Below are 22780 nucleotides of genomic sequence, written 5' to 3' on the forward strand. Positions count from 1 at the left end.
ATATAATCGTATTTTCGACGGGGCAGTTGTGCTGTCCTAAATACCAAACTATAGTTTGTCAATAACACCTGATGTTAATCACCACAATTTAGTTTCGAGTTGTGGGCCCATCAATCAAACGGTAGTAATGTCATCGACTTGTAAAGAACCGAATTCACATGCTTCACAGAGAAGCTGAACCACTTGTTTAGCGGCCACACTCCAGAGTTTATTCGTCGATTCTTGACTTGACACTTTGACTACTTCATCATCGATCACGACTTAAAAGAATAAAAGTGAAACGATCAGAGCCGTTGAAAGTAAGAAAATATCGATCCCAGTCCAGTTGCTAAGTCGCGCTCACATACACGCAAAACACCGAATCAAGCCGCGCAAACTTCCTACTGTTCTCCTCCTTCCCTGGTTCTTGCACAATGAATCACAACAGATAAACAGAGACTTTTCGCTTCCCTTCACGTTCAACCAAGTATAATCTTGTACTGCAAAACCTACCATCTTAGCTGTAAAAGAAGGCTTAATTCCGAGGATGAACCAGTTCGTGGCAAGGTCCTTCGCGATTCGAGGACTTCTCAATGGCGGGAAAATTTGCACTTCCACGGTGGCGATGGCGGGAAGTGTAAAAGGGATGCCTCCTGTGGAGGTGTCGGAGTTGGGGGGCCAAAACTGTATGTCGTTCGGTGTGTTTTACTGGAAGAGGATGATGAGCTCTACGTCAGCGGAGACTGATAAGGTGTTGGCTCCAAATGAGAAGGAGAAGGACAAGAAGGAGAATTCGTTGACGGAAGAACAGAAGAGGAAGGAAGCTGGAGTGGTTTTTTCGAGCTATTGGGGGATCTTGAGGCCCAAGGTCACCAGAGAAGACGGTACGGAGTGGCCTTGGAATTGCTTCATGGTATCAACCTTCATTTTTTCAATAATCTTATTGAATTTTCGATGACCATCATATGGATTTTCTGTTGTGTACTTTTTATTGTGTCCAAATTTTTGGGGTTTAGTGATTTGCTTTTTTGTTTTATGCCTTCTATAATTATGTTGAAATCAAGTAACTTAGCATGTTCAAACTCTATAGATTCATAGAATATGTTTTACTGTTCAGCTTCTGTATGTTAATTTATTATTTTCTTTTCCAATATAGCCATGGGAAACTTATAGAGCGGACACATCAATAGATCTGGGGAGGCACCATGTTCCAAAGACTTTCTTGGATAAATTTGCATACAGGACAGTAAAAATCCTTCGAATCACAACAGATATGTTTTTTCAGGTTTGTTGTCTTCTTAGGTCTTGTACTTATGCATAGAATCTTAAGGCTTATACCTATTGAAGCAACCGGCATAAAAACAATGAAGTCGCCACCAATTGATTTTTAGGATGCAATTGGACATCCATTTTGGTCTACGAGAAAAATGGGTAAGGGGGTCTATTGAGCATGGGGAAAGTGTTAGGCACCCCACAACTCCCGAAAACGGTTACCTTCAAAAATGTTTTCCTATTTGGCTCTACTTTGATTTGAGGAATGATTGTATGTCCCAAATGTTTTAATGAGTTTTCCAATGGCGGGAAAATTTGCACTTCCACGGTGGCGATGGCGGGAAGTATAAAAGGGATGCCTCCTGTGGAGGTGTCGGAGTTGGGGGGCCAAAACTGTATGCCGTTCGGTGTGTTTTACTGGAAGAGGATGATGAGCTCTACGTCAGCGGAGACTGATAAGGTGTTGGCTCCAAATGAGAAGGAGAAGGACAAGAAGGAGAATTCGTTGACGGAAGAACAGAAGAGGAAGGAAGCTGGAGTGGTTTTTTCGAGCTATTGGGGGATCTTGAGGCCCAAGGTCACCAGAGAAGACGGTACGGAGTGGCCTTGGAATTGCTTCATGGTATCAACCTTCATTTTTTCAATAATCTTATTGAATTTTCGATGACCATCATATGGATTTTCTGTTGTGTACTTTTTATTGTGTCCAAATTTTTGGGGTTTAGTGATTTGCTTTTTTGTTTTATGCCTTCTATAATTATGTTGAAATCAAGTAACTTAGCATGTTCAAACTCTATAGATTCATAGAATATGTTTTACTGTTCAGCTTCTGTATGTTAATTTATTATTTTCTTTTCCAATATAGCCATGGGAAACTTATAGAGCGGACACATCAATAGATCTGGGGAGGCACCATGTTCCAAAGACTTTCTTGGATAAATTTGCATACAGGACAGTAAAAATCCTTCGAATCGCAACAGATATGTTTTTTCAGGTTTGTTGTCTTCTTAGGTCTTGTACTTATGCATAGAATCTTAAGGCTTATACCTATTGAAGCAACCGGCATAAAAACAATGAAGTCGCCACCAATTGATTTTTAGGATGCAATTGGACATCCATTTTGGTCTACGAGAAAAATGGGTAAGGGGGTCTATTGAGCATGGGGAAAGTGTTAGGCACCCCACAACTCCCGAAAACGGTTACCTTCAAAAATGTTTTCCTATTTGGCTCTACTTTGATTTGAGGAATGATTGTATGTCCCAAATGTTTTAATGAGTTTTCCATATGCCCGGAAAATAATGTATTATCAAATGGGTGGAAATGTTCCATTAATGTTAGACCAAGATTTGATTTTAAAAATCTTATTTTTATGGGTTTTGATAAAAAAGAAGGAAAAAGGGTGCACGGGATCACTACGGCCATTCCCGGCTTGGCCGAAAACATTTTAAAAAACTCCGCTTGAAGTGGTCTTTGATAAAAAAAAGGGTGCACGGGATCACTATGGCCATTCCCGGCTTGGCCAAAAATGTTTGATAAAAACTCCACTTGAAGTGGTCTTTGATAAAAAAGGGTGCACGGGATCACTACGGCCATTCCCGGCTTGGCCGAAAACATTTAATAAAAAAATTCCACTTGAAGTGGTTCTGGATAAAAAGATGCACGGGATCACTATAGCCATTCCCGGCTTGGCCGAAAACATTTAATAAAAATTTCACTTGAAGTGGTTGTTGAAATAAAAAGGTGCACGGGATCACTATGGCCATTCCCGGCTTGGCCGAAAATGTTTTACTTGGTCTTGGATGAAAAAGTCCATATCGGAGTGGGTTTTGATGTTTTGGATGATTTGGAAAAAAAGCTATTTGGATAGAAGCATGGGAGTGGGTTTTGATGGTTTTGGAAAAGAGAGTTTTGGGAACTTGATCGATGCGCCAAAAAGGCCCACAATCAATGAAAAAAGATTCAATTCAAACCTTACTCACAATTATGTTGTTCAAGAGAAAATAAAGAATCCATTTAAGGCCCGTCGGACGGGCCAAATATCTTTAAACCCCCCTTTGGGTCCTTAAATAAATTCTCCTAATCTCTAAAAACATATTTGCTTTCCGGGTCCACGAAATCCAAATGTTTTGGATGAATGCCAATGGAACCCCATTATCTTGAAGGCTCCTTGGTATTTAAACAAAACATAAAGGTTCCGTAAATTAATCTTGGTGTGTTATTAAAGTGAGACGGCTTGGATTAATCAAATGACCGACGCGTTGCATTTATTTTCATGGCATTCAAACAATCCTAGCATACATCTAAGCATCATGGCATAGTGTGAGAAATCAAAGTCCTAAGCATGCATTCTAATGCAATCATTATTCACAAAATCAATTCCTAATTTCTATATGCTTCTAGCATCCTAGAATATCATGTATGCATTTTCTATTTTTACTTCCACTATTTTTGCTACACTATTACAAGACTTACATTTTGCAAGAATACATGACAAATAATAAAATTAAAAAATGAAATTTATACAAATGTACAAAAACCCAATATTGTCCGCGAGGCCCATTGCTTCCATCCAGCCCAAATCCTCTAAGTATGCTCTCCAGCCCAAGTGGCTCATTCGATCCAAGTAGTCCCAAGCCCGGTCCAAGCCCAACAAACACAAAATGGGTCAATAAGTATCCAAATATAATATCAAACCAAGCCCATTTTAAGGATTTATATACATATAAACATATATACAGTATACACACACACTCATACATACATATATATAACACATTAAATATGCACACACGGACCCACGGTATCTACACATGTACATACACTGACAAATGCATATATACACATGCAACATATATATACACACACAGACACCGTAAATATAATATATACACTCAAACACAATATATATATATATGCACCACACGGCATATAATATATACACACAAACAAACAAATTCATACATACCCCACCATATATATATATATATACATACACACGGACACAAACCCATATATATATACATTCACAGATACATGCTCAGATCAAAAAATAACAAAGGTCATATTTCATTCAAGATCAACCATAGATATTCTAGCAACGCACGGACAAGTTAAAATCAAACTCAAATTAGTATATCACATACAGGAGACAGAGTTTCGATCATTCATCATCACCAGATGATAAACACATACGCACGTACTCACACTATGAACCCGAACTAAGCATAATGATATAGAACTACACACACATGGGCATAACAAATATATTTTCAGAAACTTGCAGAAATGGATTCACAAGTATCTTCAGAAACGGTATCATCAGAAACATAGAGTTTGAGGAAGGATGAACATATGGGCAAGCTTTTTTACTGTCACAGACATGGAAGCCAATCAATACAAACTAGAATCAAGGCACAACAAAGAAATGAAATCAGATTCCGAGGGATGGATAACTACCTTCTTAGGAGGATGAATCCCGATTTACGTCTTAGCTCCTTTCGTCGGTCTTCTTCTCCCAACGGTCCCTTCTTCTTCAAGTTGAGTTCCTCTCCATTTTTCTTCTCTTCTCCCCCTTCCCCCTTTTTTTTCTTCTTTTCCACCCCTCTTTTCCTCTCCCGATTTCTTTCCTTTTCTCTCTTCTCTCCCACCTTTTTTTTTTACCCTCACTTTTCTTCTTTTTCCCCCACCTCTTTTTTTTTTACCCTCACTTTTCTTCTTTTTTCCCCACCTCTTTTTTTTTACCCTCTTTCTTCTTTTTTTTATATATTTTATTTATTTTTTTGTATTTTTTTGTATTTATTTCTTTTTTTTTTTGACCGGACGAAAACCGGTTACTACACCTATTTCAACATTTCTTCAAATTTTTTAATATTTTATCAATGCTTGTGCATCCTGAATTTCATACAGCCATACAGGCATGTCAATTTATTGCACTCTATTGCACATCCAGTTGCTTGTATTTCTGTCTTGTAGAGAATGTTTAGTTTGGATTCATATGTGAAATGCTTACTCTGTTTTTTTATTTTATTTTATTTTATTTAACCGATTCCAAAGTCTGGTTGTTTTTAGTGGAAAGTTGTACTACTTCTCATCTGATACTTGTTGGTATTATATGTTTATGTTTAATTTTATTTTACAACTTGGTGATATGTTGGAATATGTGGTTCTTGTCTCGTTGATTTGTTTCTGTTGCATATTTAATTCGTTTACTGGTAATTTCATATTATTATTATTTTTTTATCAGCAAGATTGCCGGTTGCCTTCATTTTATGTGCCAGCAAAGCGCCCAGTTTGCACAGCGTTACTTATTCTCCATAATTAATTCGTTTACTGGTACTTTCATATTATTATTATTATTTTTCTTAGCAAGATTGCTGGTTGCCTTCATTTTATGTGCCAGCAAAGCGGCCAGTTTGCACAGCGTTACTTATTCTCCAAAATAAGTAATACTCTTGAGGCAATAGTTAGTCACAATTAATTTCTGCTTAACATTTTTCTTGTGAAATTTTTCCTGCCACATAATGGTCCCTGTATTTTGTTGTGATTCTTCTCTGGCTTGAAGATAAGGTATATTATGTGTTTTATGGTAGTCAAATATTTTGGTCCCAATGATGAAATTGTGGCATTTTTTGGTTTGATTGTATTCTTCTATCATATTATATGCCTTCTTAAGTTTGGAGCCGGTGCTTATTTTTCGCTGTTCAAATTCTTTTATATTTTTCAATTTGAATACATAAACTAGGACCATCCCATATGATCAAGTTCACTTCACTTCCATGATTCCTATATTTAACTGGGAACTTTAGTGTACTCTCTAGTTGTTACTTAACAAGTTATTTTTGGCTTGAAGAAGTTTCTTTCATGATTATGGCTTTGTACATATGTACATAGCCCTGGTGACTTTCCATATTTGCCGTCCATTGATTTTGTCTTATAGAATAATAGTTAGCACCTGAATAGTTCAACGTCTTACAGTTTGGTGGTTCAAAAGATATTAGAGCCTTTAGTCAGTGCTAGATCATGAGTTTGAAACTTGATACCTCCCAATTAAAATTAAATATCTTTGGGACTTTTTTTTGTAAGGAAATGTCTTTGGGAATTGAATATGGACCCGCTCACCACAAAATGGCATTATGTTTATTGTTGTTGGGAATTTATGAACGATAGTGCACGGTTGTCAATTTCTTTTGATATTAGGTGCAATCCATCTTCCATGGATGGATTGGAGCCCATCCTTCAATTTCTTTTATGCTACTATTAAAATGGCAGTTTCAGTGGCGGAGGGTGTTACCTCGTTATTTGTGATCTCTGTGAACTATTAATACATTTGGGTTCCTGAATATGAATTGAGTGTCAGTTGTGCCAGCCCATAGCCTGGGCCAAACTATACGGCCCATGTGCTGACAGGGGTTGTACCTGAGGCACAGTTTAGGCTGAAAACCCCAGGTACTAAGGAGAGGTACTACCTCCCTTCTATATACAACACTTCCTCCCCACTCACTACCGATGTGGGACTCTATCAGATCAGTAATCAACTGATCTCTATTGCCGATACAGCACGTTCAATTAATCCGTTCTATTTTGGATGTAGTTCTTACTTCTTACTGTATCTAGTTATTCAAAATGGAAGAGTAGGTTTTCTTTTGGTTATGTAATTACATTTTTGTTTAGAAACATTACTATTTTCCTTGGACTGGATGCCCGACAGCTAGTGGCAATTATTTCTTTGGTGTTTTAGTGTAAGAAATTCATTGTTTTCTTTTTTACCCTACATCCATTTTTTATTCCATGGATGTAATAATAAATGAGAAAAGTGCAAGGGTTGGTTTCTTTTTGCATTTTTGTAATTTTGTGATGCTTTAGTGTTTTTTTTTTAACTTCAACAGTGTTGTGGAGAATATTTAATCTCCTTGAATTTCCATGTAAAAAATCCATTGTTTTCTTACTGCTGTCAGTTAACAAATGTGCTGATTCATTATTATGTCTCAGAGACGATATGGGTGCCATGCAATGATGTTAGAAACAGTGGCAGCTGTACCAGGAATGGTGGGAGGGATGCTGCTGCACCTAAGGTCACTCCGCAAGTTCCAGCAGAGTGGTGGTTGGTGACCGACACCAAAGTGTGTGTGTACTTACCCCAAGTGTAGGGTATCGTCAAGTAATAAACCGGTGAGTCCGGTATCGATCCACGAGGAAGCAATGCAAATTTGAAGTGAATGATATGCAAATGACTAGCTAACACTAATAAACACAATGAATATCAAATAAAAGCAAGTAAAAGAAATGGGCCGAATGACTCGGTAGCATGAGCGATTTTGTAATCAAAGTAAGCACAAATTGGATTTAAAACAATTAATTAAAAACCTAGTCTCTAGTCCGTCCCGGTGGCTACTCGGTTCTCATACTCAAGGTATCATTGCAAACACACACAACCATACATAATGCATTGTGTGATACTATCAATCATGCATATGCAAAGAGAATTGGGTTATAAGACTTCAATTCATACATGTAGGCCATCGGGTCTCTTAATCTACGATGAACGCAAAGGGATAAGCACTTAATATTATGAATTAATATTCCCCCTTGGGGCTTGGCTTGGCTAACACCCTAGTTTCACACTCAAAGATCAATTAACCATAACTCTCCCATGCACATTCCTAATTTAACCCAAAACCCCATCATCAATACACATAATTAATAGTTATGCAATGAAAAACTCAATTAATTAAGGAAATCATGCAATGGGTTTAACAATTCTCAATCGAACACATTAGATGCAATCCCTAGACTAGACAATCCAAGAATACAAGCAAATATGTCATTCCCATAGATCCAATCACACAACTATCACGAAATTAAAAGAGAGAAATCGAAGCTACGATTCTTTGAGCATACCTTAAGTAATCGAAACCGAGCACCCACCGTTTGGGACTAGAAACTAGAAAGAGAACTTAGCCACTCATCATAATGGACATAAACATCAATTTTATAGATGAAAATCAATGTCTACACACGAAATCACAAGAAACCAAGAAAAACTTAGAGAGAGAAATAGAGAGAAACAATGGAGGCAAGAAGTTGGAGGAGATGAATTGTCCGGAAGCCAACCAAATCTTATGGTTTTCTTCTCTTTTTTTACAATATAAAATACCTAACTACCCTTATAAAATCGTTTCCCATTGGTTACATACATGATTTACCCCAAATGCCCTTGAAATTTCGGTGCAGAAAATTGCAGATTCGCCGTAGGTGTCCGGACGGGTGTCCGGACGCTTCATTCCTCCAACTTTGTCCGAACAAGGTCTGATTCCAAGCTCTTGTGATTTCCACCATTGGATCTTTTTTCCATCTTCAAATCTCGACCTTCAATTTCATGTGCAAATCTTGGCATGTGCACTTGCAGCCATCTTTGACCATTTGATTAAACTTGCACCAAATCTTGACCTTGGTATCTCCAACAATTTTGTCATCTTTGACCATTTGATCAAACTTGCACCAAATCTTGGCATTGGTATCTCCAACAATTTCCTTTTAAATGTGTAGCAACTTGCAGCCATCTTTGACTCCAAAAATCAAGTAAGATCTTCTTTTAAGTCAAAAATTGCAAGCAAGAATGTTGTCTTATGCACAACCATTGGATTCACCTTTAAATGATCATCTTAACCCTTCAAGTCTTGTTGTAATCTAATCCATTCATAATTCAAAACAATTCAATCTCGGCCATAGATTAGTGTACCGTTGGAGCTTGTAGTCTTCAAGAATATCTTCATAATCTAAGTCCCGACACCTCACAGCAAAAAGTGCCCAAATAGTGCTCCAACTTGCCCAATTCAGTCATTTAAGTCCGATTTCCTGCAGAACCAACGGGAAACATGTATAAGGGTAAAATTACTTTATTTAAACACAAATGAATTACTATAAGCACTAGAACCTCCTAATTAGATAGTATTAGGACCTCAAAATAGAGGTCCGGTCAGTTGGATTAAGGCTTTACTTGAAGAAGCAGAGAATGAGAGGATGCACTTAATGACAATGGTGGAGCTTGTGAAGCCCAAATGGTATGAGAGGCTATTGGTTCTGACTGTGCAGGGAGTCTTCTTTAATGCATTCTTTGCGCTTTATTTACTCTCTCCCAAACTGGCACATAGAATTGTTGGGTATTTAGAGGAGGAGGCTGTACACTCGTATACGGAGTATTTGAAGGAAATTGACGATGGTAACATTGAAAATGTTCCTGCTCCTGCTATTGCAATTGACTACTGGAGGCTTCCCAAGGATGCAACACTGAAAGACGTCATAATAGTTATCCGTTCTGATGAAGCTCACCATCGGGATGTTAACCATTTTGCTTCTGTAAGTATTATCTGCCTCTCCTATTTCCAATTGTTTCATCTGCTCTCCAACATTTCTTGACATATTCATTCTTTAGTTTACTAGAATGGTATTTACTTTTTTGCTTAGGTAGCATTTTCAAAGCACCACTTACCTTACCTTGTAATGCGGAGACACTTCAACTTTTAATATTTGAACCTCTTATCGTTATTCTATGATAAAGTAACTTTACCACTGCAATAGACAAGTTACAGTTTGAAAAATAAAATATATGAAGTGTCTGATTTTGCTTAGGTAAACTCCAGACGTAGAAAACTGTCAACAACTTGAAGTTTGAACAGGGCGTTACTGTTGTTTGGAATATCACTTGCATGGTATTCTAGAAGCAGGAATATAAGTTATATTTTAGCACAAATAGCTCTTTAGGACATATTTAAAAATAACATGTATATGGCTTTTATAAATGTATATTTTCCCGTTTCTTTTTCCTGGGAAAAGCAGTAGAAGTGGCAGCACAAATGAGGTTCACAATGTCAAGTCTTTATCCACATTTGTGTTTGTACTTTATAGTTTTTGTACTTCTATGTGTTGTTATTTTTGGCTTGGAAAAAAAATATCACAATGATCCAGTGTTGTCAAAAGCGTGCGCACTGCACGCTTAAAGCGAAAAGCAAGGCAGAGCGCACGGCTTGCGCCTCGGTCCGACTCGCTTCGCCTAAATTACATAAGCGAGGAGAAGCGCGCGCTCTGTCAAAGCACAAGGCACCAAGAAGCGTGCGCCTCTCTCGCTTTTGGTTTAAAAGGGCTTTTTGGGCATGATATGGGCTAGATTGTTAGGAAATCTCAAACCCACCTTTGCAGCCCTAGCCCCAAGTCATTCACGCCGTGGTTTCTTGAACACCTCTTACGACTTTGTATGACACGTTTCATCTTCGATCTCTTCTCTCTTTTCCGACTCCACTGGAGAGTGTGCGACTCTGTGGATCGATTGCAAGTCGACTCTGTGCGACTCAAGCTTCTGTCGATTGCAACTGCAAGAAGACTCTGTGCCTCATGGCCTATGCTTGTTTCGTGCCTCCTGTTTGTATGTTCGTGACGCTTTTTTTTTTTCTTTTTTGTTATATATTTGTACATATCACAGACTCAGTCAGAGTGTGTATATATTCAATTTCTTATCAAATATAAATATATTTGTTACATTTTTTTATATCACAGATTCACAATGCTGTAGTGACTCATGAATGATTATTTTATATCACACTAGTGCTGTCTAGCAGTGATCAAGAACATTATTTTATATTCATGGTAGTACTGTTCATTATTATATGTGAACTTGATATTTGTTTTTGTGATGAAATACATATAACTTGTTATTATTACTAAATTTATTAAATATTTTATGAATATTGCGCTTCAAGTACTTAAAGTACGCTTTGAAGCAATGCAATGCCTTTGCGCTTGAAGTGCGCTTTTTGCATTGACAACACTGCAATGATCTCTCTTTTCTGAATGCATGCATTGTCTTATGGTTTTGGTGTGACTCTTTCGTCACCGTGCAGGATATTCATTACCAGGGAAAAGAATTGAGGGAGTCACCAGCACCTGTGGGTTATCATTGAGAGTGTTTTTGTGCATAGAACTTACAAGGAGACTTATCTTGAAAGCATCTCAGACAATGTCCCCCTGTATATGAATAAGGAGTTTGGTCCCTGTGAGCTTGGATAGCATAGTTGTATGAAATTAAGATGGCATATAGTATGTATATCTTGGACAATAGGTTCCTTGGGAGTTGAAATATAGAAAGATGTATCACATTATTGTGGTTTTTATCAAATATTTCCACTGAATCTGGGAAACAGATTAAAGATGTGCTTGCCTTAGTTTCCTTGTGATATTAGGCATATCGATGAAGCTGCGCGATTAGTGAGTGATGTAGAATGCAGGGCATGCAGTGAACCTCGAAAGGCCAAAAGCAGTTCCTGATGCTCCTAAGGTCGTTCCTCGTCGATAATTAATATACCCTCTGGACCTCTCAACGATCTTGTTAATGATAAGAAATCAGACTCACAATTTTAATTTGTGATTACTAAACCTAATTAGGTACAGCTGTAAAAGTTTTTTAAAAATCTTTTACTTGTATAATTGAACTTTCAATTAGCGATAGGATTGTCAAAAAAATTGTGCAAACTGATCAATTGGTAAGTTATTATAAAATATATGTTAATGAGGATCAATCGAAAATCTAAAAAAGTTGTCAATAACCGATCGAATGATCAGTTAAATTTATATCAAAATTTTGAAAAAAAAAGACCGAACCGACTGGATAACTTTCAATTAGCGAGCTGGAACAAGTCCCACGAGAGACATCCATAGAAAAATTTGTGGTTGGATCTAAAAGCTAATATATTCCAAACAAGAAAAAACAGCTGCTTGTAGGTCCATTTATTTATGTATGTTCATTATGTTTTCTCTGCATCCAAATCAAAAGTTAGAAAAGGAAGGAAAAGAGAGAGAGAGAGAGAGTGGAATTGCATTGGGCCCAAGACATGGCCCAATGTTGTTAATCATGTAAAGCATGCAATCAACTTTACTAATTTCGAGACAAAAATAGTACCATCATGATTATCATCTAATGCTTTTCCCATATCGATAGCAATCATTTGGTGTCGGTTACACATTTTATTATGTTGTTACCCCGTGACTTGTGTGCTCTATCATCATTCTTTTAGCTGTTCATGTCAAATAAAATATCAAGAGTTTTCATAATTGTACAATTGTTAACTTAATAATATATATATATATATATATATACACACACAATTGTTAAAAATATTTTATAAGCAACAATACGGCAAAACCAATAGGAATCAGTAAATGAGGAGCTTGGCTCTTTTTACTAATTTATAAATGGATTAATTAGCAATAAGTTGTTCAAATCAAACTTTTATTGCAATATGTGCGCTCTAAGTTTTTTCTAACATAGAAAATCGATAAGTGAATAACATTTATTCTATATAGTTTAGATTATTTTAAAAATATTTTTTATTGATCATACTATAATCAATCATTGTTTTACTTCTAAGTTTTTTAGAATATACTTTGCATATAAATTATATGTACTGCAGATAAATTTATCTATACTAGACTCAAAGAAATTCTCCTATGCGCACTTAAAATACACACCACTTATCAAGGGTGTGGATGAGTGAAATGACAAATGGATCCCACTACTTTGGGTCCGACATATGTCAAATCAATGGTGAAAATATATGTGCGTAAATTATGTGCGCATAGGATAATTCCTCACTAAACTCATATGCGAGATATTTTTTGATCTCTATGAGCACTTAAAATACGCACCACTTATTAAGAGTATGGATGAGTGAAATGACAAATGAAACTCATTGCTTTGGATCCCATATATTTTAAATCAATGGTGAAAACATATGTATGTATTCTAAGTGCGCAAATTAGGTGCACATAGGAGAAGTCCTCATTTAACTCATATGCGAGATCTTTTTTGATCTCATGATTGAGTGATTTTGTTTGAAAGAGTTTTTCACACTAATTTAGAATATATAATTTTTTTTGAAAATTCGTTTTGAGAAATAAATCATTTTAAAGTTTCATTTAAAAAAATGAAAAAAAGAGGTCAAAAGTGATGATTCCAAAATGTGGATAGGAAAAGCGTATGAAATAATGAATAAGTTATAATTTTTTAAATGAAGAGGAACATATAGGTAATTTAATGAGTTTTGTTTTTATTAATAAATTTTTTTATCAGTAGTGTTAGGTAGTTCAAAGAGCTCAAGTCTCTTAAAAGAAATTTTAAAACGTTTTAACTCTCAAAATACATGTTAGATTTTTAAAAAAATTACATATTCAAAATCAACGTATAAAACTCTTTCTAATAAGATCCATTGTCGATGAGTTTTATTGGGTGGATCTTAATTTTATTTTTTTTAATGGAATTTGAAAACACAGTGGATTCATAACTAAAATAATGAATTTTAAATTGTGCTTTAAAAAACAATGGAATCTATATTAAAACAATTTTAAACAATGAATTATAGAATAAAAGAATTGAATAAAAGATATTCCATTGATTAAACCTCTTGAGCTCCCATGGATTATCAAACTGATAGGCTACATATATTTTTTTAATGAACATGTCTTTCCAATTTTCTATTGGTAATTGTACTTTTATAAATTAATTTATTTTTTATATTTGATTGGATATGGGCCACATGGCCCTACATCGGATATAATAAATTAATAATCCAACGAAAACGTATCAAATACGTATAGTAATAAAATTCATCCTGTATTTTGAGAAAGAAATCATTTTAAAGTTTCATTTTAAAAAATGAAAAAAAGTCAAAAGTGTTGATTCCAAAATGTGGATAGGAAAAGCATATGAAATAATGAATAAGTTATAAATTTTTAAATGAAGAGGAACATATAGGTAATTTAATGAGTTTTGTTTTTATTAATAAATTTTTTTATCAGTAATGTTAGGTAGTCCAAGGAGCACAAGTCTTTTAAAAGAAATTTTAGAACATTTTAACTCTCAAAATACATGTTAGATTTTAAAAAAAATTACATATTCAGAATCAACGCATAAAACTCTTTCTAATAAGATCCATTGTCAATGAGTTTATTGGGTGGATCTTAATTCTATTTTTTTTAATGGAATTTGGAAACACAATGGATTCAGAACTTAAATAATGAATTCTAAATTGTGTTTTAAAAAACAATGGAATCTATATTAAAACAATAAATTTTGAACAACGAATTATAAAATAAAAGAATGGAATAAATATATTCCATTGATTAAACCTCTTGAGCTCCCATGGATTATCAAACTGATACGCTACATATTTTTTTAATAAACATGTCTTTCCAATTTTCTATTGGTAATTGTGCTTTTATAAATTAGTTTATTTTTGATATTTGATTGGATATGGGCCACATGGCCCATAAACTACATCGTATATAATAAATTAATAATCCAATGAAAACGTATCAAATACGTATAATAATAAAACGTAGACTCGAGAATGGAAGGTAGTTTGATTAGTCAGGTTGTCTGTCTAAGATTCAGGATTCCATTCTCACCAGAGGTTGGGATTTGGATAGTTTCCATCCGTTGTGATAACGTTTGTACCCCTTGAACATGGCTTAACGTTAACGTGTCTGTAACCTATGAACTTTAAAAAAAAAAAAACGTAGATTGGAATTGCCTTCATACCCGTGAAAGAAATAAAACGTAGACTTGGATTGTCAACTTGTGAGTAGGCGTACATGGCTGGCTCCACTCCCCCTCTTGTCCCTCCCACCTCTTCTTTATTTACTACATCCCCTCTTTCCCTTATCTATTATCCCCAATTATTGGAATTTGCCTGAGAAAATCACAGAGAAAACGAAAGATAATGGGAGTGAAGGAAGGATTCTCTCCGACCACCATGGCTCTTGTATTTCTCCGAAACACGATTACCTCCTTATTTATCCACGCCGACAACTCGCTCCTCAATTTATCAGAGAAGTACAAGCTTCTCGAAACCGTTCGACAGCTTCTACTCAGTTCCTTCTTCTTTTTTTTGCGATTACTTCCTTTCTTTTTTCCTTCTCTGAACCCTAAACTTGACGATTTTCCGCTTAAGCCTCCGAAGAAGGAGAAGCTTGTGCCAACGTGCGGCGGCGGCGATTCCGGTATCGCTCGAGCACTTTCGCAGCTGTTGTTGATTGTTAACGATATTCCGGTCAGTTCGAGGAAATATGAAGTTGTTCGGTCATTAGCGGAGAGGATTATTGAGGAGAACCATAGAGAGAATGCGACGGCTCTGCGTGAAGTCAATGGAGCCGTTCTATCGACGGCGTTTGCGAGGACTCTTAGCCAGCTTGAAGCCGCAGTGGAGGAGCTAGACCGCGATCGGGTTGAAATTGGGGCTTTAAGGGCCGGGTTGGTACCGTGCCCGTTGAACCGGATTATTCAGACGGTTCGGAAGTTGGGGGATGGGGCGTGGAACCGGCTTGGGCAGGTGAAGGTGGAGGGGAATTTGTCAGGGAGTTCAGCAGAGAAGCTTTCGGCTGAGCTGCTTTGGTTGGCGCAAAAGATGGCGGCTTGTGGGTTTGGGGAGGAAGCTGTGGGTAGATGGGCATCTGCTTCGCATTTGGCTTGGCTTGGTCTCTCGGCTGAGCCAAGGCTGCAGGGTTCATTGGTTAAGATCGCAGGTATGTTTGTTTCCTTCCATAACTTGTGCATTAATTAATTAATTGTTTTTATAATTTGATTTCCATTTCCATTGCAATTATTCAGCAATTGCTTAATAATTAACCCACTCAATTGGTAGTTAAGCTGTTTTCGGCGTATAATATATATATATATATATGTATGTGTGTATATATTCACATAATCGACTCCAAACTTTAAGGATAAAGACTCTGATGATGATGATTATCAAATTCAATTATTTGATAGTATTTTTCGATATTCTCCATTTACATATTTAAAATCATAGAGATATTAAATATAATTAAGAAAAAAATAATTTATTTGTCCAAAAAAAACCCTTTTTCTTTCTATTTAGACAGTGCAACATTCTAGTAGCCTCTATTAAAATGACATAGACATGGTACTTTGTTTAGAGGGTAATCTTGGTATTTTGAAAGATCTATGGAGTATAAAAGAATATTACTATCAATTACACATGTTATAGTTATTAGCATTGGGAAATATAGAAAATTCCACTGTAGTGTGTACTAGCTAGCTCCCCTAATTACAATGATCGAATAAGGAAAACGTAATTACCCAAACTTTCTCCAAATTAGAAAAGAAAATGTCAAGCTACATTTGGCTGGCCAATCCCCAATCTCTATAAACTCAACTTCATATGAATATGACATGACATGATATGATAGGTCCATGAGACATTATCCCACGTGGAATTAATCAGCACCTCTTGAAGTTTAGTAAACTATTCCAAATCAACAAATGGACAAAAAAAAAAGTGTTATTATAAGACTAGTTAATTCCACCACATGCACATTGCACATGAATATTGGATCACTACACGTTATTATCACCGCATATATATCTCCTTAATTCCCTAATAACGTGCGGCGGAGGGTTTACGTGTTTTTCTTCTCCTACGAACAAGATTACGGACTTGAAAAAGTCATCTCTCGTGTTATTAATTATAGTTATATATTGGGATTCAATTATTCAGTCTTAATTGATTTTTTCTTCTTCCTTTCAGCATACATACATCTATTTATTTATTTATTTATTAGGGACATTTGATTTGATGTTGAAATCGCCAATATTTGAGCTTTTTAAACGAAAAATATATATATATATAAAAAAATCTCAACACAAGATTTGATGTGTATGTGATGGGCTCCACATGCATATTAAATCTTGTGCATACAATTGGGATCCGGATCCCAATTGTAAAGATCCATAGCATTTTTGAATTTTAAACAGAAAAGATAGAGATCTCAACGATTGAAATAATTTTATTTTTTTTTAAGAAAAACAATTGAAATAATTAAGATCTGAATTGCTGGGATCCCGTAGCATGATGACGAATTGACTAATGTTTATGATAGGCTTTTAGTTATTACAATGAAATCACGTGGTGGGCCCCTTTTTCTTTTCTCCTCCTCTCATCATGCATGCAAATTGCAAAGATCGATCAATAGGTGTATTTTCGACCTTATAAAATAATCAAGACTTGGCTTCTAAGTTAGTACTGGGCGTTAGGCTTTGTCACATGTACAAAATTATGGTCAACTATTTATTTATTGTTCTTAAAAAATTCTTTTAGTGTAGAAAATAGCATGAGTACAAACTAGTTAATCCCGTTACTTGATCATTACGATTGCTGATCAGATCCATCTTTGGTGCTGAAAAAAATTTGGTGACTGTCTCTGTCTCTCAGCTGTTTGATTACTCTTCTTTAGTTTGACCATGTAAAATAAAGACAAATATATCATCTATTATATTGCCGGTTTCTGACATTTCTTTACTTGGAACCTTTTTTTGTGTCTAAAATTTTGATGATTGATAAGATCACTTTCTAAAGTTTAGTTAACTAATCCAATTATTTACTTTAACTCATGTTGTTCAGCATTCTTGTTCAAGCAAGCACAGGAAATAGTGCAGGACAAAGATGGAGAGGAGCAACTTAGGCAAACAAGGAAGAAGATGTTGATCTCATGGCTGCCACTGCTTTGCAGAGCTAGCAACGGCACCGATGCACCAGTTCTTAGCATGGGTGAAAGAGTCGAGTTAGAAAGGATTTTGGAAGAGCTTATAGAGTCACTGGAAAACGAAGAGCAGCAGGAGCAAGTGTTGTCTCTTTGGCTCCACCACTTCACAGACTGCTCCTCCTCCGACTGGCCCAACCTCCATGCCTCTTACGCTCGCTGGTGCACTGTTTCTCGTCAGCTTTTGCTTTGTCAGGGAAATGTGAAATTATAAGATTCATCTGTTTGATTTCATTCAATTCGAGAATGTAACTTGTCCATAGGGTTTTTAAAACACTACTGTAAATTTTCACTCATTGTATCTTATTTAATTGGAATACCATAAAAATAATTGTATCCAACTCTGCAATTACTTGCACAAATTAGTTATGATAACACAAATTTTGTTTCACTCACTCTGTTATCTTGATTATTAATGGAAAGTGTTAGTTAATACTCCCTCGGTGAGACGTCATTTAATACAATTCAGGTACGCAAAAAAAAATGTTATTCTAAATTTGTCTTTATTTATAATTTTTTTTTCTTGAAACAAGGGTAATTAAAGTGATAAAGATAAATTTAAAATACAATTATAAATTTATTAATTAATGAAGAAAAATGATACTAATTTTAAAACATTCAAAAATAAAAAGAATGATGAGACGGAGAGAGTAATAAAGTCATAAAAGTCTCGTAAATATAATTGACTTTTTAATATCTATTTTTTATTTTATCTTGAGCCGATACATGAGATAAGGAGCTGAATAAAATATAATATAGGGCAGCTTTCAATTAAAGAATAACAAAATTATTTCCAGGTACCTCTATCAAAGTCTTTATCAATGTCTAAATGTGAGGAAAAAATTGAAATGTGTTTGATAACTTGTAATATTACTAATTCGGTGTTATCAAAAATAAAAAAAATAGAAAACAAAATCTAGCAAAAATTCCAACCTCCATGCCTCTTACGCTCGCCGGTGCACTGCTTCTCGTCAGCTTTTGCTTTGTCAGGGAAATGTGAAATTATAAGATTCATCTGTTTGATTTCATTCAATTCGAGTATGTAACTTGTGCATAGGGTTTTTAAAACTCTACTGTAAATTTTCGCTCATTGTATTTTATAGAATTGGAATACCATAAAAATAATTGTATCCGACTCTGCAATTACTTGCCCAAATTAGTATGATAACACAATTTTTGTTTCACTTCCTTCGTTATCTTGATTATTAATGGAAAGTATTACTCCCTTCATCTCATTTGTCATACTTTTTATTTTGAATTGTCCTAAAATTAATTTTTCTTCATTAATTAATAATTTTTTATTATATTTTAAAATTATCCTCTGAATTTTAAAAGGTCTATACCACCACGGATGAAAAACTACCCAAATCCCAAACCCCCTGATGAGAATAGAATCCTAGACCTCAAGATCCTAGACAGATAACCATACCAACCAAGCTATCTCCCATTCTCTAAAAGGTATATCATAAGGACAATAACATGATTATTTCATATAATTAAATTACATTAAATCATGCAATAAGTTTGATTTTTAAAAAATGACACAAATTGAGACGGGGAAGGTAGTTAATAGTAGTCATAAAAGTCTTGTAACCGTTGTTGACTTTTTAAAACCTATTTTTCATTTTATTTTCACGTGAGACATGAGATAAGGAGCGGGATAAAGTAACAATTAGAGAATACCTCTAATCAATGTGTGAAAGCGAGGAAAAAATTGGGATGTGTTTGATAACCTTGTAACGTTAGAACGTGTTTGATAACCTTGTAACGTTACTGATTCGGTGTTATAAAAAAATTATAATAAAAAGTCCAACCCTCTCAAATCAACAACATCATTTGCTTTGCTTTGGGTTTACTGGTTGAACTGCTTTTTTTTTTCGCCAGAATATTTTGAGAAAAGGACTTTTGGTTTAACATATACTCAAATCTTTTCTTAAGAAACTAACTCACCCAAAGAATCACCATTAACCTCTTGTGAGATCCTCTCGTCAAAAAATTTCGTCTGGATAAAACAAATTATTGCAACAAGGAGCCAAAAACATCCATGACCTCAGGCACATATGGAGATAATCTTCAGTCCCAAAGTAGTGTGACAATTTGGTCTTATTACAGGAAGAGGCAAGGATGAAGGACGTGCAAGTAGAAAAGATTACAGCTGAGTGTTGAAACAAACACAGTTGAGCAAATTTATGTCAACGTCCAACGTAACAAATCAATATACAAAATTTCAAGGAGGTATGAGTTCAAAAAATTTTGCTGCAGAAATTAAAACCAAAATTACTAGCTACCAAAACCACTAGTATTATAAAAGACTAGAAAGTGAAAGGAAGGAGAAAAAACATTAAAACATTAAATAAGTATAAAAAGCAAGTAACAGAGGCAATGGGGAAGGGTAAATTTAATGTCCCAGACAGTACTTTGCACAAATGATATCAAACAGACACAAGGCATCAAAGGACTTTTTATTTGCACAGCCAACCTCCAACCTTGGTCACCAAGAAACCACTACCAAAGTTCATGACTTCAAAATTATTAATCGCATCCATGCAACTGAAAAAAACAGGCATGGTTTCCAATTCAGGGAAAAAATTGAAACGCATAGAGACTCATTTCCAATTGAAAATTTAATTTGGCAAACAGGAGGAAAGGTTATACTACTCTTCCAATTCTCACAAAAACAAATGAAAAAAATTCATGGCACAAAAATGTGGATTCTCAAATCATTTCAAAATATTCCACTTCTAAAAATACTTCAGTTTATGAGATGATTAAACAATTTCTTTGATTGGAGAAAAATGCTGTCCATAAACAAAAGAATGTATCCGAGGGTTCAAGACACTCCAACAATAGAATTAAGGGCATCCTACGATTCGGATATCAATTTGCGAAGGAAAAATTCAAATTGTTGGAGAGATCTCAATTGAAAGATTACTCCACCTCTCCGCTGGGACCTTCGCACTATATCAAGCAAGATTAACTATTTTAAAACCAAAATTACTAGCTACCCAAACGACTTGTTGGTCACAATTTCCAGGAAAACACATTTAAAACACTCATAAGCGAAAGGAAGAAGAAAGTCAAAACATTAAGACATTAAACAAGCAAGAAAAGAAACAGGGAAGAGTAAATTTGATGTCCCAGACAGTACTTGGCACAAATGATATCAAAAAACACAAGGTACCAAAGGACATTAGCCAATAAATTATTTGGATGACATGTTATTTACTCAGACAACCTCCAATCTTGGTCGCCAGGAAAACCACCACCAAAGTTCGCCATAACTTAAAAGTTATTAATCACATCAATGAAACTAAAAAAAACAGGCATAGCCTCCAATTCAGGAATAAACTGAAATGCATACCGACTCATTTCCAATTGAAACATAGGATTAAATTTAATTTGGCTAACAGAAGGAAAGATTATAGCCTATTATTCTTTCGAACTTACGCAAAAACAACTGAAAAAAATTGATAGCATAAAAATGTGGATTATTAAATCATTTCAAAATATTTCACTTCTAATAATAACTTGGTTTATGAGATGACTAAACAATTTATATGATTGGAAAAAAATTCTGTTCAAATACAAATGTATTTATCCGAGGGTTCTAGATGCTCCAACAATAAAATTAAGGGCATCCTACGATTCGGATATCAATTTGCGAAGGAAAATTTTAAATTGTTGGAGAGATCTCAATTGACAGAGTGCTCCATCTCTCCGCTGGGACCTTCGCATTATATCAAGCAAGATTAACCATTTGAAAACTAAAATTACTAGCTACCCAAATGATCCCATGGCAATTTCCAGGAAAAAGCATTTTAAAAGACTAATAAGCCAAAGGAAGAAGAAAGTCAAAACATTAAACAAGTATGGGAAGCAAGTAACAAGAAAAGTAACAGGGAAGACTAAATTTGATTTCCCAGACAGTACTTAGTAAGCACAAATGATATCAAAGAAACACAAGACAACAAAGGACACTAGCCAATAAATTATTTGGACTACATTTTATTTGCACAGACAACCTGCAATCTTGGTCACCAGGAAAACCAATACCAAAGTTCACCATAACATAAAAATTATTAATCACATCCATGTACCAAAAATAAACAGGCATGCAATCAACTGAAGTGCATACTGACACATTTCCGATCGAAACATAGGATTAAATTTAATTTGGCAAACAAGATGAAAAAAAAATTGATAGCATAAAAATGCAGATTCTTAAATCATTTCAAAACATTCCCCTTCTAATAAAAATTTATTTTATGCGATGATTAAACAATTTCTTTGATTGGAGAAAAATGGTGTTCAAATAAAAATGAATGTATCCGATGGTTCTAGACGCTCCAACAATAAAATGAAGGGCATCATAGGTCTGGATATCAATTTGCGAAAAGTTCAAACCGTTGGAGAGATCTCAATTGATAGAGTGATCCACCTCTCCGCTGGGATCTTCGCACTATATCAAGCAAGATTGACTATTTTAATAATTTTCAATATATCTACAAACTATCAAGCATGATCGACAATTTTAATAAATTTCAAATGCATGTACGAAATCAGATCCATGAATAATCAAACTGAAACTCGTTCATCAAGCTGAGCGATCTGCTCTCAATACTGATTTCCGAAGGTAAACTTGGATAGAAGTGCACTTACATAGCACCTCCTCCATAGGTGCCTTCATTTTCTCTTACTACTATATCAATAAAAAACTCAAAATTGCACAAAATCACAACATATACGGAAGTCTATGAGGGAGAAAGTAGGACGCTCAGTGAATACGAACCAAAACAGATCATCTTGCGGAACCGCAATCGATGATATACCATATGTTCTCTTCATCGCATCTTATAGATCTACCTACTTCTACACCATAAATAATTCGAAAAACAATTCAAAGATATCAAAAATCATGTATTGT

The 22780-nt window shown here is 35.1% G+C and overlaps 2 protein-coding genes and 3 non-coding genes across 7 annotated transcripts; 2 read left to right on the top strand and 3 right to left on the bottom strand.

Moving 5' to 3' along the window:
* The first annotated feature begins 370 nt into the window (after nt 1-370).
* LOC120003747 (ubiquinol oxidase, mitochondrial-like) lies at nt 371-11452 on the top strand. Of its 3 annotated transcripts, none has more exons than XM_038852814.1 (5): nt 371-892; nt 1136-1264; nt 7240-7355; nt 9234-9606; nt 11145-11452. In XM_038852814.1, exons 1-5 carry the CDS (start codon nt 527-529, stop codon nt 11202-11204), a joined length of 1044 nt encoding a protein of 347 aa, XP_038708742.1. In that variant the 5' UTR covers nt 371-526; the 3' UTR covers nt 11205-11452. The 3 variants fall into 3 exon arrangements, with proteins under 3 accessions (XP_038708742.1, XP_038708743.1, XP_038708744.1); XM_038852815.1 differs by lacking the exons at nt 371-892; nt 1136-1264 and adding exons at nt 1565-1873; nt 2117-2245; XM_038852816.1 differs by lacking the exons at nt 371-892; nt 1136-1264 and adding an exon at nt 1565-1873.
* Nucleotides 11453-14878: 3426 nt separating this feature from the next.
* Nucleotides 14879-18247, top strand: LOC120004046. The gene is made up of 2 exons (XM_038853266.1): nt 14879-15819; nt 17718-18247. Exons 1-2 carry the CDS (start codon nt 15018-15020, stop codon nt 18068-18070), a joined length of 1155 nt encoding a protein of 384 aa, XP_038709194.1. The 5' UTR covers nt 14879-15017; the 3' UTR covers nt 18071-18247.
* Nucleotides 18248-20668: 2421 nt separating this feature from the next.
* On the bottom strand, nt 20669-20815 carry LOC120004666. The gene has a single exon (XR_005469594.1). It is a non-coding gene; the product is annotated as a small nucleolar RNA snoR145 (small nucleolar RNA).
* Nucleotides 20816-21444: 629 nt separating this feature from the next.
* LOC120004665 lies at nt 21445-21591 on the bottom strand. Its single transcript, XR_005469593.1, has one exon. It is a non-coding gene; the product is annotated as a small nucleolar RNA snoR145 (small nucleolar RNA).
* A 583-nt stretch (nt 21592-22174) lies between these two features.
* On the bottom strand, nt 22175-22316 carry LOC120004667. Its single transcript, XR_005469595.1, has one exon. It is a non-coding gene; the product is annotated as a small nucleolar RNA snoR145 (small nucleolar RNA).
* Between the last annotated feature and the right edge of the window lie 464 nt (nt 22317-22780).

The sequence above is a fragment of the Tripterygium wilfordii genome, chromosome 8 (assembly GCF_013401445.1).
Source record: "Tripterygium wilfordii isolate XIE 37 chromosome 8, ASM1340144v1, whole genome shotgun sequence".
Classification (NCBI taxonomy): domain Eukaryota; kingdom Viridiplantae; phylum Streptophyta; class Magnoliopsida; order Celastrales; family Celastraceae; genus Tripterygium; species Tripterygium wilfordii.

Bases quoted from the DNA above. Each gene is read 5' to 3' on its own strand.
- LOC120004046 (XM_038853266.1), top strand. From the start codon at position 15,018: ATGGGAGTGAAGGAAGGATTCTCTCCGACCACCATGGCTCTTGTATTT. The intron at 15,820-17,717 runs GTATGTTTGTTT...CATGTTGTTCAG, and splicing joins TTCATTGGTTAAGATCGCAG to CATTCTTGTTCAAGCAAGCA.
- LOC120003747 (XM_038852814.1), top strand. From the start codon at position 527: ATGAACCAGTTCGTGGCAAGGTCCTTCGCGATTCGAGGACTTCTCAAT. The intron at 893-1,135 runs GTATCAACCTTC...TTTCCAATATAG, and splicing joins GGCCTTGGAATTGCTTCATG to CCATGGGAAACTTATAGAGC. The intron at 7,356-9,233 runs GTGACCGACACC...TCCGGTCAGTTG, and splicing joins TTCCAGCAGAGTGGTGGTTG to GATTAAGGCTTTACTTGAAG.